General features: G+C 40.4%; 1 protein-coding gene across 4 annotated transcripts in view; it reads right to left on the bottom strand.

The window, feature by feature from the left end:
- Window positions 1-19,641, bottom strand: part of GRIP1 (glutamate receptor interacting protein 1) — a 482,567-nt gene that overhangs the window by 73,001 nt on the left and 389,925 nt on the right. For all 4 annotated transcript variants that reach the window (XM_067564076.1, XM_067564078.1, XM_067564077.1 and 1 more), the window contains exons 8-9: window positions 6,246-6,393; window positions 4,491-4,660 (exon numbers count right to left, since the gene is read on the bottom strand). In XM_067564076.1, coding sequence (XP_067420177.1) covers window positions 4,491-4,660; window positions 6,246-6,393 — 318 coding nt within the window. The remainder of the gene's footprint in view (window positions 1-4,490; window positions 4,661-6,245; window positions 6,394-19,641) is intronic.

Raw genomic sequence — 19,641 nt, 5'->3', positions numbered from 1 at the left:
GTGGTAGGTATTATAATGGCGGTAGGTGAGGAGGCTGCTGTGGTTGTTGGCATAGGAATCCCAGGTAAGTTGCCTGTTGCTTCTTTGAACCTTCACTGCCCGCATGAAGGAATGACAGGAAATCAGAAAACAAAAGGGACCAGAGAAGAGGGAGAGGTAACGGAACTGCATAAATGAAAAATAACAAAAATGAAAGCAGTTTGAAAAGAGGGAAAAAATTAATGTGGCTTTGTCCCTTTTCTTGGTGATCAGCAAACACTGCGATCAACTTCAGGCATGGAAACCTCTCATCTTCCTAGAAATAATGCTTCCTATGGCTTTTTTTTTTTTAAAGATATGAACTGAATCAATTTCTAATCTCCCTCTGGCCTTAACAGCTAACATTACAACTTTTTAGAAAAATACTTCAGTCAACATTAACAAGATGTATGATACATGACTAGTAATTAAAGGTTTGCAAATCTCCACCTGCATTAGCAGAACTTGTATATATTAAGAAAATAAAAAGGGATTATAAATCACATTTCCCACAATGATTTGAAGTGGTTTACATGCCAGTCATTTCAATTTACTGCTTTAACATTTTAATTTTGCCAGCATCCATCACTGGTATTACATTACCCTGGACAATAAAGTACTTCACTGAACCATCATCACAAAAGTCCTATCTTGTGGCCTGATTAATAAAGATAAAGCAAAAGTCTAAAGTTACTATTTATGGTTTTGCAGGGTGATCCTCAGATCTTTTTATTTTCTGGATTAAAATTAAGACCACATTTGATTCCTACTCACAGGTTTGTGAGCAAAATGTGGGTGGGCAAAATTTGTCCCAAAAAAGGATGGGGTCAGGTAGAGGGGAAAGGCACACATTGATCAATTTGCCAAAAGCCAGGGGGCTGCTCCTAAATTATATAAAATGGAGCAGGTAATAACCACCCTCATTTTTAGTATGGAGATGCTGCTGAAGGTGCAATGTGGTCTGTTCACTCTGAACAAGATGGAACGCAGTATTTTGTGACCTGTTGTCCCCACTGGCTGTACCTTTGTATTAAAAGATGAGGGGGGGGGGATTTGGGCTATATTGTCAAAAACTATGAGAAGCGTTTGGCCCATGGCCCAAACTAAATGCCAGAGGAAAAGCTATGTTTTTTCTCCATTTTATGTTACAGAAGTAGGATCTCTGACTTGGCTGAATACATTAAATCCTTTGTAACTAAATAGAGTTTCCCCCCCTTGCTTCCCACCCCAATGGAACGTTTCATTACAACAAAGGATAGGTAAGGGAAGGTAAAAGGAAAGAAATGTATTTGACTTAAAAAATAAAATGTTTCCCAACACCACTTTATAAACCACCTGAGGGTCACCTGCACTGAAATCAAGACATTTAGTTCCTGTGTTTGGACAGAACCGCTCAGCTTCATTTCACAGTTGAATAGACTAATGCCTGAACAGCTCACCAATCTAATTCTAAAAGAAGTCATCTTGAAAAAGTCTATAAAAACTTACATATCAAGCAGGATAATGTGGCCAAGAAAATCCCAGCAGCCCTGGTAACAATCTATCTCAATATTTTGTTTTAATGAATCAAACTTACTGTAGTATCCTATCACATCTTTTCAAATTCAACTGATTCTTCTTCTGATAATCTATGTCAATTTCTGAGCTTTAACCATGTGTAAAAATTAAAATCTGATAAGAATAATGCAGCCAGGCAGATTTTCATTATATTCAGGTTGCTATGAGTCCTGTTTAATTAAAAAGGCTGCTTCCAGCAGGAAATTATCTAGCAGCTTTTGATTTTTCCTCTTGCATTGTGGATAGGTGTAAAAGGAGTCCTATGAGGTGAAAAATCCACACAAATTAAGTTTCCATATCTTGCAGAATGATCATTCCAATTCAACAAGAATTCTATGTAAACCCACACCATGTACATTAGTAATTCATTGAGCTATTGCAGCCCAGGACTTCTTAATGTTGGATAAAATTTATGGAGCAGCAGTAGAAAAAGGAATGAGGTTGGCATCCCAGTATAAAAGAAAAAAACAACAACCCTTAAACACAAATCTGGTCTCTTGCACTTTATTTTTGGGCTCAACCCTTTATTCTTCCATTCACACTCTTTCGGTTTTTTGGTTTTGTTTTGTTTTGTGGGTGGGTTTTTTTTTTTTTTTTTTTTTTTTTGCCAGTTCAGAATTCAGAGCACATTCTGGGGAGACCAATAACTGCGTTCAATAGCAAGAGCCTTAATGACTCAACATATAATAGAATCACAGACGATAGAGATGGAAAGTACTCTTATATCATTCAGTCCATTTCCCAGGATTGTTCTCAAGAGTACATTTGTTTCCATAAGCCAGTTTCCTCTTGAGTAGGTTGTGATATCATAGAATCACAGAAGATTAGGGTTGGAAGAGACTTCAGGAGGTCATCTAATCCAACCCTCTACTCCAAGCAGGACCAACTCCAACTAAACTGTCCCAGTCAGGGCTTTGTCAAGCTGGGCCTTAAAAAACATTAAGGATGGAGATTCCACTACCTCCCAAGGTAACCCATTCCCGTGCTTCACCACCCTCCTAGTGAAAACGTTTTTCCTAATATCCAAGCTAGACCTCCCTCACTGTAACTTGAGACCATTGCTTCTTGTTCTGTCATTTGCCACCACTGAGAACAGCTTAGCTCCATCCTCTTTGGAACCCCCCCTTCAGATAGTTGTAGGTTTATATTTAAGTAACACCATCTAGGAGTCTATACTCAAAACATTTGGGCTCTTCTGGTCAACTTAAGGCAGTTGCCTAGTTGGCTAGGGAGAGCTCCTCTATAAAGCTGTCCTTGCCTACATGTCACTGAATCCTCTCGGTGTCACTTCACAAAGCTCAATGCCCATCTGTGTATCAATGCAGCACAACATCTATACTGGCCTACATACTGCAGCTGCACTAGGTGAAGGTGAATGTGAAGGTGTATAACAGAGGCCTTGAAGGAAGACCTTGAAGGCCAGAATTTATTTTAATGTTGTCTTGAAAAGCAAATTCTGCTCAGCTCTACAACCAGTTTGCTACTGAATAGAACCTTCTGGCCATGGTACTCAACTTTTAACAGGAGAGCGCCACTTCATTCTCAAAGAGAGTTTCAAACAGCGACAAAATAACCATGTATGACATCTTTGCCTCATATGTTGCATAGTTTGTAAAATACTGGCACAATTGTATGGTAAGGAAATACATCATCAACCTTGTTCACCCTCTTCAGCGTTTCAGTATAGGTGTCATCCCTCATTTTCTTTTGATTCTCCAGATTGCTGTGCAGAAGGGGAACGGAGACACAGTTGGAGGATGGCAGAATATGGAATCCCAGGAGCTACTCTTCATTCACCCCAATAGGGGTGTCATCCAAAACACTAAACATTTTAGTGTCATCCAAAACATGGTTCATTGGTTCACTGCTTGCTGCTCTCTGACAGAATGAATAAAGCCGAGATCAGGTGCCTATTGAGGCAGCTACATTTAGCCATGTATCTACCAGCATTTCTTATCACTGAAGTATCTAGGCCTATAAAGCAGACTCTTGATCAAAGAAGCCGCAGGTATAGTTTTGCTGTTTTGGCAATAAAATATATCAAGTCTCTTGTGGCAGCATAGATATCCCAGTGCTGAAGGTATCTATCTATCTCCAGTATTTCTGCTGAAGATATACAATATTATTAAGTTGAATTTATCTGTGGGTACTTGAAATTAACCACTTTCATAATTATCCAATCTACAAGATATGAACTCCCTGTATTTGGGCTGAATAACAACAGGAGTCAAATGTCTGGCTGGAAAAGTTCCTTATTGCATAGTATTCTAATATAACATCAGGAGACAGTAAAGTGAACTAGGGCAAGTGTCCACAAACAAACACTACAGTTTGTAAATATCTAAACTGAGCAGTAGAATAATTTGAAAAGCTTCCCTGAGAAGGATGGCAGTCAATGATACTGTTAATAATAAGAGAAATTCAGTATTTTGGAAGTATTTTGAGAGAGAAGCTTCAAAAACTTATCACAGACCACAGAAAGTAGGTGAATCCAGGGGCACTCATAATACCCTTCAAAGTGAATATGTTTAAAGAAGTTGGTAATGATCCATATTATTTTTTTCCATTTTGAGAAGCCATTCACAGTATAATTCACTGATTTCGCATAATTAGTTTGCTTTTTTCATATAACTACAAAGGTATGATCACCAACTCTTTTTGTATATAACTGGAACTATGCAGAGGCACTTTTTAGCAAAACTTTTTCTCCCCCCTTTTTTTTAGGAATCTCTGAGGATAGATTAAGGTAAACAAAACAGTACACAGTGTGCAAAGGGATTTCAGAAGCTTAACCTGGAGAACTGAAAAGAAAGGTTACAGACAAAATTGCCTTAATATCATTTCCAGGTGCTTCAGCAATGGCAGTAGATATGAAGAGAGGAGAAAGAGGAATCTAGTGCTACAGATCCCCTTACCGTGTTCTGGTCCCTTCAGTGCTAGTCGAGTCTGATGGTGAGGAAGGATCTCAAGTTTGACGTTGTCTGCTGTATTAGCCAAAAACTGTGTTGCTTCTGCCAATGTACAGTACTCCATGCTGGTGCCATCGATGGACAAAATATGGTCTCCTACATGTAATGCACCACATCTATACAGAGGGAGAAAAACTCAGTATGATAAGTGTGCTCTTTGATTGGAATATGAGTTTTAAAGCCTTCAAATTGGTCATGACAATTATGAGATTTTCATTTTTGTAGAGAAAAATGTCATACTTTTATAAGGATTTCCACTGGTCAAACTTTAAGTCTCTTAGTACAAATCTTAAATACAATTTGGCAAATACAGTATGTCAAGACATCACTCACAGAACTAGAATGGGCTAGTTGACTACTCATATATGTGTGAATGGCAGCAGAATAAATGAGAAGAGCTTAAGGAGACTCAGCTATATCCCTCACACAAGCACCCAGTTCATCATTTTTTGAGTTATTCATAGTTAAACATTTATTAGTACAAAAGCTGTAAATGATGATGATATTATGCAGTAGTCAAACAAATAATGAAACCAGGGCTGGCATGGTGACTTGAGGGGTGGGGGAGGGTTGGAAGGGGGGCTAGCTGCTACATCTTGCTGCACTCAAGAAACTGGCTACTGGATGAGTTGAGAAATGCAAACACAGCAGTCAGCATCCCGACGTACCAGTCAAGTGGACAGCTCCTTTAATTGGTTACCCCCTGTGGAATGGGAAAAAACAGAGGGAGAAAATTAAAGCATCCTGCACCATTGAGCTGGAGAACACCTCTGGATCAATGGCCGTCACTCTCAAAGATTCTACTGTAGGGTAAAGCCCACAGTGGAGCTGTAGACTCACTGCTACAAGTGGGTGCTACTAACAGCACCGTTGTCAAAGAGGAATTACAAGGAAGGGTGACTGGGGACATGCAGGAGAAATGTGCTGCTGAAACGTAATATTTCAATTTAAAAAAGATTCCACGACTTTTGTACAGAGGTTACAGCATCTGGGGGAAAATATTGGACTTTTTTTTTTTCTGTTTGTAAATATAATTTTAACTCAGTATGGTGGGAATTTTCAAATGGAGCTGAAAAAGCCATTTTCCTTATCAAGTACTGCAAAATAACTTCAAAAATACAGAAGCCAGTCTTTCCAAGATTTCAATGGTATTCTAAAATATAAATAAGACAAAATATCCAAGTATAAGGAGTTCCATTTCACTGGGCCACAAGACTGAGCAATACCCCCTAAAAGAGCACTTCATGGTTGCTAAGTCTCAAAGTGTTCTGCCTTTGATAGATGTTTCACACTGAGGGATTTACTTTAAGAATTCCAGCAAGATATATTTTTTTTAATGCTAATCACTTCTGCAGCATTATATTTAAAAACCCCAAGCAAACCTCCAATTTCCTGTGCAGCACAGCCTAAGCAAACAGAAAGAGGAGACGGTGTTTGTTTATGGGATGACAGAGGGTGTTGTTGGGGGTTGGTTTGTTTCTCTGTAGTTTAGTGCCGTGTGAATGAGCAAAAGTAAAATGGTATCCTGGAGTCTTTTTAAAAGCTCTACATTATGGAGCTCCTGTCTGCCAACGTGGGTTAATTTTAAGCTCTAACAACCTTGAGAGCATCAAGGAAAGTTTTTAAAACAGCAACACAAAATATTGATAGATATAAGATGGATGTGTAATCCAGTAACATAGGGCTTTCTGTAGCACTCACCTGTCTGCAATACTTGCAGATTTGATTTTGTCTATGACAATGACCTGTTTGTTGCAGCACATCGAGGTAGTTAGTGCAACCCCAAGAGCAGCACCAGGAGTTTTGGCAACTTCGACTAACAATGGTCCAGATGCTGTTGCTACCGAATCTGTTAAAATTAGACCAAAAAAAGTATTTCAGTATTACACCCATTTGGTATTTGTGCCATTTTCATATTCTTCCACATAAAATCTTCACAACGACTGTATTTATCTAGGCCACAAACAAGAAAAGCACATTGGACTAGGGAGTTCCAGAAGGAATGATTATGGGATTTAAAGAATTAACTAGGGAGCCTATATTTTGAGTGTGGAGTGAATGAAAGTGAGAGCAGTTTGGTTTCTAGAGATGTGATACTTTGCTTGGAAGCTTAAGAGAGGGCAGTAAAGTAAATGCTGATAACAAGGAGCGGTGCTTAGGCAGATTAGAGCTCTGACTCAAACCCTATGAAGCAGCAGGCAGATGCATTTCTGAGATGGAAAGAAAGAACACAATGACTTGCTAAGAGACAACAACTGAAGTGAAAATTCCTCAGGGACAGAATGCTACTTAAGTAACTAAGGCAGTGAAAAGTGCAAGATGTTCAAATATCTGAACAAAGACCAGGAGGGCTAATATGTGGGAAGTGAATAGTTACAGATGTATAAAAGTACATGCTGGTTTCTTTTTCTTTTGGAGAAGAGGAAGATCCTTCAATAGTAGCTGAAATGGCTGACAGAAAAGGGTGAACGAAAATTTGATGAAGGGTGGAACCGCCAGAGACTCATCAAGTTGAGATAACAGAAAAGACAGTTGTGGAGAAAACGGAAGAAGGTGAGAGTATAGTAATTTGAAATAGAATGAAGATCAGAAGAGAAATGTGTGTGGAGTGATTCAAGAGATGCCCTGCCCTTAACATGGAGAAAGAATTGTCCAAAGATAGTAACTCAACAACTGGCCAAGAAGAAAGCACTGAACAGAAACCAGAAAGAAAGAAGCAGCAAATGACTCTAATTAGTGACTCTGTAATATTTGATACAAATATTTCTTACCCAGAACGAGGGAAAAAGACGGTAGTCTGCCTCCTGAATGCCAAGATAAAGCATATGATAATCAGGATGAAGCATATTTTGAAACAAAACCTGAGGAATCTTTACCGATTATTGACAATCAGGCAACAAATGAGACAAGTAAGGGAGATTTGATAAAATGAAGCTGCATTTCAGGGATATAAGACGACAACTGAAAACTGGGACAAAGTAAATGATCTTCTCAGAGGTCCCAGTGCCAAGCATCAGTGGAGAAAGGAAAATGTTAACACTACAGTAAATCATTGGTGAACTGGAGGAGTTTGGGGTCACAGAACACTGGGATGCCTGCTGTGAGGAGAGGCAAATGTTTAGATGAGACAGCCTTCACATAAGCAGCTGGAACTGAAATTGGTAGTGTTTATTAGCAGGGATTTAAACTAGGTAATTAAAGGGGAACATGAGATCTTTCATTTAATCATAAAGAATCTGTCCCTGTATTTCCAATATCCAAAGTATGACAGAAAATGGAATTCTGCAGAAGAGGAAGAATATGATGCAGTGATTCAAGAGACACCTGCAATGATGTCCTATCCCTGACAAGGAGAAGGCACTATATGAGAACAAGTCAAAGATAACAACTCAACAAGTGGCCAAATAAAAAGCACTGAGCAGAAACCAGAAGAGGAAGAAAGTGAAAAGTCATATCATTGTCCCAAAGTATAAATACAGGGGAAAAGATATATGGAAAGTAAACAAACAGACCTGGAAATGTATTAAATAATGGAAGTGGAGTGGTCCTCTAAACTAGTATACAAGAATGAAAGGGAGTGAAGAGAAGATAGAGGTGTTGGGGTGGAATCATTCATTATGTTAAAAGGTATTAGCTAATTATTCCTCATAAAACCTCCTGTGAAGTAAATTGATATTATCATCCCCTTTTTGCAGATGGAAAATTCAGGTAGAGAAATTACGGCTAACATTTCCAAAAGTGTCTGCTAATTTTGGGTGTCTCAATTTCGTGCCCAACTGAGACACCTTGGGCCTGATTTTCAGAGGTGCTGGACATCCATATACACTACTGAAATCAATGGAAGTCGCAGGCACTCAGCAACGCTGTTCAGCCAAAAGTGCCTCAGGTTGAGCTCCGAAAAACGGAGGCACCCAAAAGTATCCTTTTAAATTTTTTTGTCCTAGTTGACTTGCCTACGACCAAACAAACTATCCATCTCAGAGACAAGAGTAGAACTCATGAACTCCGGGCTCCCAGTCTTGTGCTGAGAACACGGTTGTCATTTTTTCAGCTGATTTTTTCCACTTATGTTTGGAATTCCAAACAAGTTATTTCAGCATCAGCAGTTTATAGTACTTAGTGCAGAAGCAAGCCAATTTTGTGTTAAGTATTGTGGCAAAGAGCTGAACCAATAAAGATGCTGCAAGTGATAATCTTTAATTGGCATTGGCCTATCACTAGCAAGTACTTCCCATAATCCATGTTTCTTCTACAACAACAGAGAAAAAAGAAGATGCTAATGTCATCTGGTGGTACTGAGTCAATGTCTCAAGATGCTGATGCAGTGCTTGCAAAGTTACTTGTGAGAGGAAAAATCAGCTTATGTCTTGGCAGCATTTCTAGATGTCTGTTGAGATGTACTGGGAAGGTAAACTAAGGTAGACAAGGTGAATAAATAAGATTACATTAGAGAAAGCAGAAAAAAAGAAATGGAGTGTGTCTAACAGAGAAAAATAAACACAAGAAAGAGAAATCCGAAAAGGATAATCAACTGCACATCCCCTGACAGAGAAGTATTAGTTTATCGTGTTAAAATAAAGCATGGATATGAAAAATGAATCATACAGATATAAATTATTCATGTCTAAAGATGCTTCAGTCATTAAGATATTTACACCATGACTGAAGCATTTACACACTGTGTTGATTTATTGGCTATGTAATTACATAAGATATACTGATGAATGTTTGCATGGAAAACATTCCAGATTTTTTATTTCATTAATCAGTTTCCCCACTTTTGAATCTCAATCAGTATACAAGGCTTGGTTATAACCTCCCAGAAGCCGTGAAATTACTTTCTGCATGCTAGCAACAACCTTGCCTGGTTCGTGTTTCTTTAGCTAAATAGCAGGGAACCTTTTCTGTTTGTCAACTTTGATCATTAGCAAAAAGGACTATCATATTTAATATACTAGTCAAACAGGGATGGGCGAACAAATCTGGATAAAAGAAGTCACCCATCATCCCAAACCAAATGCAAAGTGAACATTTTTCAAGGTTCAAAAAGTCTTAACTCTTTATTTTTTTCTTTCTGAAGTCTACTAGTACCCTCTTGTTTCAGCTAGGAAGTGCTGAAATAACATGAGAACAGCATACCTGAAGAGATTTCAAGCTCTGTTTCTAATTCTATGTGCTCTGCACTTTTCTCGTCTATGAATAGAAGGGAGAGGGCGGTTGTTGGGGAGCTCTGGTTCTTTAGGTCAAAAGTCATCTTAAAAGGAAAAGCGTAACCACAAAAACTAGTTGAAAAAAAATCATTTTTAAACAGTTTTTAAAAGAGAGACGAGGGAGGGATTTCACATGGACTGTTGAGTTTAAAGGGGGCAGCAGCTATTGACACACAAGCTACCCAAAGACTATCAGTGTTATTCTGTCTGTTATTTTAGCTCTCCAGTGGCATCTCCCTTCTAGGTACCTCAAAGTTCTACGATCTATTCACCTGAGAGATATATAAAGCAAAGCCTGCATAGCCCTTTTTGGTTGTGCTTCTTTGACCAAAGCCAGTAAAAATGCAATGAGCCAAAAAGAAATGAAAAACCACCCACAGTAGCTGTTCGAGGTCAACAGGATATTTGTAAATATGTGGGTTTCTAATGGCAATTGATTATCAGTGTATGAGTCACAGGAACTCCAAAATCTGATTCCTCACGAAGTGAAATGAGAGATCGTTGTCAGCTCCCAGGGGTTCTTGTTTCAGTCAGAAAAGAAATCCAGACTGACAGCAAATCTCTGCCAGTCTCCACAGAGTTTGCTGATGCACATATGTGGAAGAGGAATCACCTTGCTCTGGTACAGGAGAGCTGTATAACTATATATATAAATAGTCAGTCTATAGATAAAGTGTCAATAGATGGTGTTCAAGAATATGTAGCATAATTTCACCTGGTTTTGTAGGACCAGCAAAACTTGTCTTTGAGCAATGCAAATGGCTGCTTCTGTGCAGCTCTTTACCTCAGTTCTTAACATGCAACATTGGCTACAAAGGATCCTAACCTATGAAAGTGAGGGCAGAGTTGGTTAACTCAGTGAATTCAGACAGGCCCTAAAATTTTGTGATTTTCCCTCTAGATAATCTCAGTTCTTTAGTACAAATGCTTCAACAGCTCAGAGATTTCAAAATAAAACAAAACAAAAAACACAGCATCATGCAGCAATCCAGATATTTACAAAACCAGTTCTTCACAGCCAGCTATATGTCTCCTCCCATGAACCTCCCTCTGCTCTTTTTATCTCAAGCAGCCCTTCCTTTCACCAGCTGACACACCACATCTCTGCTGTGTACCATTAGCACTCAGCACAGTTCCTCTCTTATGTTATTAGGACTAGTCAATAGCTCCCTCTATCCTTCCAGTTCCACTCACTACTGCTACTCCTTGCCCACCAAAATGGCATCCCCCAAAACGCCTGCAATTCAGTGCTGTGAGCTCTTACTTAATATGACTACAACTGGGAAAAAAGCAAAAAAGCTCAATAAAGCAGAGAGAAACCTACGTGGCATCAGTCACAATTGTGAGTCTCATCGGTCAACACTTAGTAATAGAGTAGTAATGCCTTCTGCAAGTTCCAAGAAGCCTTGGAAGGAAAAAAGCTGGCATATGTAGGCATAATCATGATCTTGATTTTCAGCACCAATATTGAAATGAATGAACGACTCCTGTGCACTTAAAGAAAATAAAATAAAGACAAATAAGGTGCCACTGCACTTATGACTGAGGGGAAACATAACCAAACCTACACTAAAAGCAGAGATGAAAGGAGAGGAGAAATTCCTCTTGTTTTGTTTTGGGCACAACACAGTTATTCATTCAGCATTTACTGTGACTCTGGCATTGGCAATGAGCACCCAGCACACTGCTACAAGCACACTGTCAAAAAGACAGTTCATCAGTTCATCTCACTATGCTCTCTATAGATTAAAAACTAGTGGTAATGATCACCCTTGATCGACATTCATACCCTACTGTAAAGTCACTGGCTTACAAAAGCTGTTAGATCAGACTGAGACATGCTATTCCCTCGTAAGAACATAAGAATGGTCATACTATTTTAGATCAATGGGCCATCTAGCACAGTATCCTGTCTGCCAACAGTATGACAGATGCTTCAGAGGAAGTGAACAGAACAGGGTAATTTATTGAGTGATCCATCCCCTTTTGCCCAGTCCCAGCTTCTGGCAGTCAGAAGTTTAGGGACACGCAGAGCATCCCTGACCATCTTGGCAAATAGCCACGGATGGACCTATCCTCCATGAATTTATCTAATTCTTTTTTGAACCCAGTTATACTTTTGGCCTTCATAACATCCTGTGCCATTGAGTTCCACAGGTTGACGATGTGACGAAGTACACTCCCAAGTGAAAAATCCTTCTCTACAATTGCTATACCTCATCTGATAACATATTGATCAAAGTGAACTATGTACCCTCACATAAATCAAGGGGGAAATCATACATTTTTACCACTTTAAAAAAAAAAAAAAAAAAAGAACAGCCTTCCTCTGGCAGGAAAATAGGTGAACTTTGAGCCTGAGAAAAGGAGGGAGGATATTCTTTCTAGCCCAATTTTTGAGCCTTCCAGAAACACTTTCAGCACAATGAGGTACTAACAGCACAGACTATAGAAAACACTTGCAGCCCATTTCCCTCAACTATTCCCTGCTAAGAGCATTTCAAAGCAACTGGAGTGCCTTGTCAGTGTATAACGCTCCTGCTGCACTAGCCTTCTTCTCAGGTACCTCAAAGCTCTTTATACATGCGTTAAGCCTCACCATGCTTCTGTGATAATCACTGGCGCCGTAGGTGGCAGTCTGTCTCCTCCCTCCATCTTCTATCAATGCTCCTCTGATCTTCAAGTGAAAAGCTGAGGCATTGTGGTTGGGTGTGTCACTGAGAAGCATTTTGGTGGGAATAAGGGAGGTTGTTGGTGAAGTGGAAAGAAAAAGAAACACTCTCTTTCCTCTCCCACTTCCTCCCACTTCGAAAGTGAAAGATTGGGTCATTTTACAATAAAGGGCAGCATGGGAGAAAACAGTTTTTATCCCTCTGTGACCCCCAACTCTTCCCCCCTTCAATTTAGCTCTTATCCTACCCTCTCTTCCTTGCTCTACAGAAACCTGCATTTCTTCCTCTATGTGCCTCCTCCCTCTGCAGCCTCAGGTGCCTCCTCTGGCAACCAGATGTACGGCAGCCTCATAGGACTGGTGACAGAGCTTCCTTAAGGGCCAGCCCAGGAATGTGCCATCAATTTCTCCAGGAACTAAGGACCATCACAAACCTCACCACCCCCTGCACCAAGTGCCAGGCATGTTTCCTAGATCTAACATAAATAAAGAGCAACATGTGTGTGTGCTAATTTCAAAACAGAACATTCCACGGCACACATTTCTTGTCCTAGGGAGAGGATGAGAGAACAAGCATGTGACAGATGTGTTTGTCATATTCTTAATGCATTACTGGGAGGTGCTTAGATACTACAGTGATGGGAGTGGTGTAAGAACTAGAATAAAGTCAAATTGATATAAGAGCTAGAGCACCTCCAACTTTCTGGTAGCACAAGCTGGTCCTGGCTCCCAGCAATCCATCAGCTGCACAACACAGTGTCTCCAGTGTAATTGAGAGGTGGGGAATTATTGGTGGGACTTAACCCCATCAACATCTCAAAGCCACATGCACTAAGGATCATCATCCCTGGTTTACAGATCAGAGAGCTGAGGCAGACATAGGTTCAGGTGCAATTTTTTGGAAGTGGTTAGTGATTTTAGGTGCCCAATCTGAGACATGCCTCAGACCTGACTTTCAGAAACGTTGAGCGCCCATAGCACCAGTTGAAATCAATGAGAGCTGCAGTCTGAAAAGGGGCCAAGATGTGCACACTTGGGCACCCCAAATTAGTGGCAACATTTGAAAATTTTAGCCTAAATAACTTGCCAAAAGTCACAAGAAGGTTGTGGCAGAGCTGAGAATAGAATCTAGGAATCCTTTTCCAAAGGCCTGTAATTCAGCAGCGAGAGTATCCATACAGATCATTTCACCGTGTCTTATACATGCTTTCTTTGCAGAAGACAATGGGAGCAATATAAAAGCACTCAGGGATTCTATGCTCATTCACATTCACTTTTTTTCATTAACTCACAACCCCATTCATTATTGTCAGAGAGTATCTTAAACTGCACTTAATGTATCTTGCTGCCTTTTCTCTGGTTTGCTTATTGTATGTTTAAGGCTCACTGTTTTAGAACTATCACTTACTGGATGTCCTTCAAACACACGCTCTGCCCCCTCTCTGTAATACTACAACGATACTAAAGTTGTCCTGGTTTTCTCACGGGTCAAAGCGGGGGGAACATAGTGGCATTTTGCTATCATGCCCCAGCTACTATGCTAACAATCCCATAATTTCCCAACCCTACCTTCTTTTAGATCCTAATCTGGTGGCTCCTGTTCGGCCTCCTCCAACTGTGTGCTATTTCCATGGTCACCTGCATAAAGGGTCACTGAGAGAGAAACCAGTAAAGGGACTATCTGCCTATTTTCAAGCCACAGATTGCTTTTGTAGTGGAAGTTCCTGAGATAGGGCAGCTTTCCTCAGAGCTGCTGTTCCTCTAATCCCCTCTTGACCAGTGCCCTTGTCCCTTCCCGTTGTCTTGCCCCCTTGCAGGTCTATCAAAGGCAGGGAGAGAGAAAGCCCTCTGCCCTTATTTTCTTTGGTTATGCTTTGACAAAAGCAACGGGTCCTGTGGGGAAAGGCAGCTTGAGTGTTGTCATGCTGTGCAAAGGTCTACCAACACATTCGAGCCCTGCATTTTCCATTACTAAACTCTGGTCACCCTGTGTTTGACTCATTCCTCTCCCTCTCTCTTTCATAATCTCATTTACTTTTATTGTTATGGCATTTTCATTAATTCAGCTTTAATGCCAAGCAGATGATTAACCTAGTCTCACTTTCCCCTCTCCCACACATGGCTGATGGTTTCTTAATGTCATCCCTCTGACTTTCAAAGGGGGTTAAATGTTTATTTAAACTCCCATAATGCACTTCCAGGGTGGCTTGTCTCTCTAAACTTCCCTTTGCATAAAAGCTAGTGCCAGTGTTAGCCATGGACTAATATGGGTCTATTTAAAAAACAAGATTTGGGTGGAGGCTGAATGGTTTAGGGAAAAAGTGGTAGCAGCAACAGGGAGAGATAGCCAAGCTATTAAGGAGAAAATATCTGCAGCATCTCAAGGGCAGGGGAGCAACATTAGAGCTAGCAATTACCATTATCAATCATAACATTATACTGTTCTTTATATTCTGCTGTCTGTAAAGGTCATGAGTAAATCATACAGTACTGGCATTTGTATTCAGTTTTACTAATATAACATAATGTTTGCACCCTGGCTTCGTTCATGCTTCATTAAGCAGAGTAACCTTTTTTTATTCCAGATCTTGTGGGGAAATTAGAATCATCATCACCAGCAAGTGCTGATAATGAAGGCTGAAAAGCTAAAATCATCGACAATATTTCTAATTTCCCCTCAAGAACTGGAGTAAAGAAAATATTAATATGCTTAATGATGTGTGACACTTTAGCACAAACATATATTTTAGAATGGAGTAAGCCAGTGCTGTGCTTGCTGTTCAGGTAGTGAAACAGGCAAGTTTATTTAATAATAAAACAACTATTTAAACTATTTCAAAATCAAAGAGTGTCCTAGTTCAAAAGGTTTGTGACAGTCTAACCTATCATGATATATGCTTTCACAGTGGCCTTCTGAGTTTGGAAAATCTGAGTGTTGCATCAAGGCTGCAGAATGAGTAATAAGAACATAAGAACTGACATATTGAGTCGGACCAATGGGCCATCTAGTGCAGTATCCCACGTTTCCCACATTGGCCAGGACCGGAGCTTCAGGGGAGTGTAGTGAACAGGGAGTTTGAGTGATCCTCCCCTGTCTTCTGGTAGTCAGAGGTTTAGGGTCGCCACAGGCATGGGGTTACATCCCTGACCATCTTTGCTAATAGCCCTTGATGGACCCATCCTCCATGAACTTATCTAGTTCTTTTTTTAACCCAGTTATACTTTTGGATATTGCAACATCCTATGGCAATGAGTTCCACATGTTAACTATGCATTGTGTGAACAAATACTTCCTCATGTTTGTATTATATCTGTTGCCTATTAATTTCATCAGGTGATCCCTGGTTTTTATATTATGGGAATGGTTAAATAACACTTCTCTATTCACCCTTCCGACACAATTAATGATTTCATAGACCTCCATTATACGCCCCCTTAGTTATCTCTTTTCTAAGCTGAACAGCCCTAATCTTTTAAATCTTTCCTCATATGGAAGTTGTTTCATATCCTTGATCATCTTTGTTGCCCTTCTCTGAACCTTTTCCAGTTCTACTATATGCTGTTTGAGATGGGGTGACCAGAACTAGGCACAGTATTTCAAGATGTGCGTGCACCATGGATTTAATAGTGGCAATATGATATTTTCTGTCTTATTTTATATCTCTTTCCTGACAGTTCCTAACATTCTGTTAACCTTTTTGGCCACTGCCACACATTAAGCTGAAGTTTTCAGAGAACAATCTATGGTGACTCTAAGCTCTTTCTTGATTGGTAACGGCTAATTTAGAACCAACCACTTTACAGTGTAGCTGGGGTTATTTTTTTCAATGTGTGTTACATTTCACTTGAACAATATTGAATTTCATCTGCCATTTTATTGCCCAATCACCCAGTTTTGTGAGATCTCTTTGAAACTCTTTGCCGTCATCTTTGGACTTAAGTATCTTGAATAATTTTATACCATCTGCAAACTTTGCCACCTCACTTGTCACTCCCTTTTCCAGATCATTAATGAATATGCTGAACAGCACATGTGCCACTACAGATCCTTGGGGCCTTGACCTCGGAGCCTCCTTATACAGTATTCTATAAGGATAAGGTGCAGTTGAGGCTGCATCCAGACTTCCTGCCCAAGGTGGTTTCCCAATTTCATTGTAACCAAGATAATTTTCTCCCCATGTTTTTCCCAAATCCCACGGTTTGGAGGACGAAAGGAGATGGCATCTCCTCACAGATTACATCGTGCATCAAGTTCTGCGACCAGCAGGCAAGGGTGTCCCTTCCAGGAGCCATCACAGCGCACTCAACCACAGCTCAAGCGCCATCGCCCAGCAGGCAACAGAGGACGTGGGATTCAGCAGAGCCGCGCTGAGGGCAGCTCACCAGTAACTCCTACCCACCTCCAAGGTATTGCTTGTTAGTCACCTATAATGGAATGGACATGAGCAATCACTCGAAGAAGAAAACAAGTTTACTCACCAGTAACTGATGTTCTTCGAGATGTGTTGCTCATGTCCATTCCACAACCCACCCCCCTGGTCCCCACTGCCGGAGTAGGCAGAAAGAAGGGACTGAGGGGGCGTAGGGACGGCAGTGCCTCATATGCCGTGACATGTGCACAGGGCTCCAGGAGGTGCCAGAGCCGGCCCTACGGGATTTGCTGAGGGGAAAAAAGTTCCGGGTAACCGTGCATGGAGGCATGCACATACCTATAGTGGAATGGACATGAGCAACACATCTCGAAGAACATCTGTTACTGGTAAGTAACCTTGTTTTAAGAGTACTTTCCAGGAGCAGAATTTTGTAATGTTAGATTGTAGAGCTAATTTATCTAAATTCTGGACTATCATTCACCCCCCTCTTAAAATCCCATCTGTTCTTCTGTTGAATTGCTCTTTAGATAATACTAGAAGTATGATTTGGAGGACAATTAATCAGCTTGTTTCTTGGTTAATGCTACTAAAATCTCATTTCATCACTAGCTGGCATTTGATAGCCCTTCTTACTCTTTCATCATCCCTGGAATGCTCTCATTCTACCCCAGGGTACGTGAATATCAAATCCAGTCTTCCTGTGGTAGCACATCATAAGCCAGTGCACTAACCTTTGGAAGAATACCAAAGTTTTTCAGTAACAGATATTTATGATGGTACAAGCTTATAGCTTCAGAAATTTAGACTTGCATTTGTAGCAACAACCTATTCTCTCTTATTTTATGTTTTTATTTTATTTTTTGTTTGTACTGTGCCAGCAGGCTTTGCCAACAGGTGTGAAGACAGGTATTCAGTGTTTATAGATAGGTATAAAGCCCCTGCCTCAAACAACGTACAAACTGAGGGCCTGTTCCTGTTCTCATTAACTTCAGTGAGAGCAAAAGCAGGTCTGAAGTGAACGGTCCAAGGCAGAGAGACTGCCTAGCTGCCCTCAGAGGTTGCTATTAGAATGCAAGCAATAAATAATAAGTTTACAGTCCAATTAATCTGACCTTCAAAATCATGTTTGTAGGCTTTATTTTATTTTTTGGCATGTTAGCTGTACTATTTTGGTTAGCATCAAAGAATTTGGAAGTTAGCAACATTGTCTGGTGCATACGTTGTGGTCAAGAGCTTTCAGGAATATCACTGTACTTCTAGAGTTGTGGGATCTAATATTACAAAAGGGAACTCTGTCAGCTTCATAAAGTATGAAAGTTTGGGTATCCAAAGTGCGCCTTCCTATTTGTTGTATGTTGGCAGTTAGGAACTTTGTGTTCTGTAGGCTTTGTAAAGGGACTCCAGGCTCTCTCTCTCTTTAATTACAGCTGTTGCTGTTAAATGGAAGCCTAGGAACGTTGTGGCAACTGGATTTAATTTACGGGTATTGCAGCATTTTATATTCTCTATAGTGGTGTGCACTGAAAGGCATATTTTCCAGACTGGCAGACATAAAATCAAATACCAGCTGTGCTTTAGTTTGCAGGCACACATGCAAATTGTACTGTTGCTCTGCTCTGCCTATTTGCTCTATATGTTATAACAGGCAAGTACAGAACCTTACAAGAATTTGGCTCTTTTGATGAGACCAGGATTCTTGTACATTTCAATTTTCTGTTTACTCACAGGAATTTAACAATGGGGTAGAGTCCTGATGCATGCACACGCTCTCTAGAATGGAGAAAACACTGCTCAGTGGTTTCTTATTGTAGGACCTTTCAGCAGATGAGTTAAAATTTTATCTATACTGCTGTAAGGTTCTCTCTTATTTCTTGGAATGGGGACATTAGTCAAGGTTGCAGTATTGTTCTATTTTACAGTTCCTTGAATCAAATGCAGGCTATATTCCAGGTTCCCTTTATTAGATGTTTCACAGCAATCGAATCATAGACTCAGACTCTAAGGTCAGAAGGGACCAATATGATCATCTAGTCTGATCTCCTGCACAATGCAGGCCACAGAACCTCACCCAGCCACTCCTGTAATAAATCTGTAACCTATGACTAAGTTATTAAAGTCCTCAAATCATGGTTTAAAGACTTTAAGGTACAGAGAATCCACCAGGAAGTGAACCGTGCCCCATGCTACAGAGGAAGGCGAACCACTCCCTCCCCCCCGAGCCTTTGCCAATCTGCCCTAGGGGAAAATTCCTTCCCAACCCCACATATGGGGATCAGTTAAACCCTGAGCATGTGGGCAAGACTCATCAGCCAGACACCCAAGAAAGAATTCTCTGTAGTAACTCAGAACCCACCCCATCTAACATCCCTTCACAGGTCATTGGCACATCTACCACCAGTAGTCAAAGATCAGTCAATTGCCAGACTAGGCTGTCCCATCATACCATCTCCTCCATCAATTTATCAAGCTCAGTTCTAGGCTGGCTTCAGGAGCAGCTAGTCATTAGAAATTGGGAGGCTAAACCACATTAATAATGCCTGAGTTGTCAAATGGACTATAAACTGTTGTACTTATAATGTGGGTGCTGTATTGCAGTTTGTAGTACCATCTTATGCCACTGAGAGATTCATGGTAGGAGCATGAGTTTCCAACCCCTATATGCTCCCACAGTGGTAGTGCACCTGGGCTTAGCATGCAGCATATGATTTTCAGGCAAGCAGCAGAGGAAAGAACAAAGAGCAAAGAACACAGGCTTGTTTGGGGTTAACTGAGATTAGCCCCAATGAGTCAGGTATGGAACACCCCCCTGTGCTTGGTTCCTAAAACTAGAGTCCCTCTCTGCT

This window comes from Emydura macquarii, unplaced genomic scaffold, assembly GCF_026122565.2.
Source record: "Emydura macquarii macquarii isolate MOO-44397 ecotype Brisbane River unplaced genomic scaffold, CSIRO-AGI_Emac_v2 contig_2636, whole genome shotgun sequence".
NCBI lineage: Eukaryota > Metazoa > Chordata > Testudines > Chelidae > Emydura > Emydura macquarii.
This window is presented reverse-complemented; position numbering and strand designations above follow the sequence as displayed.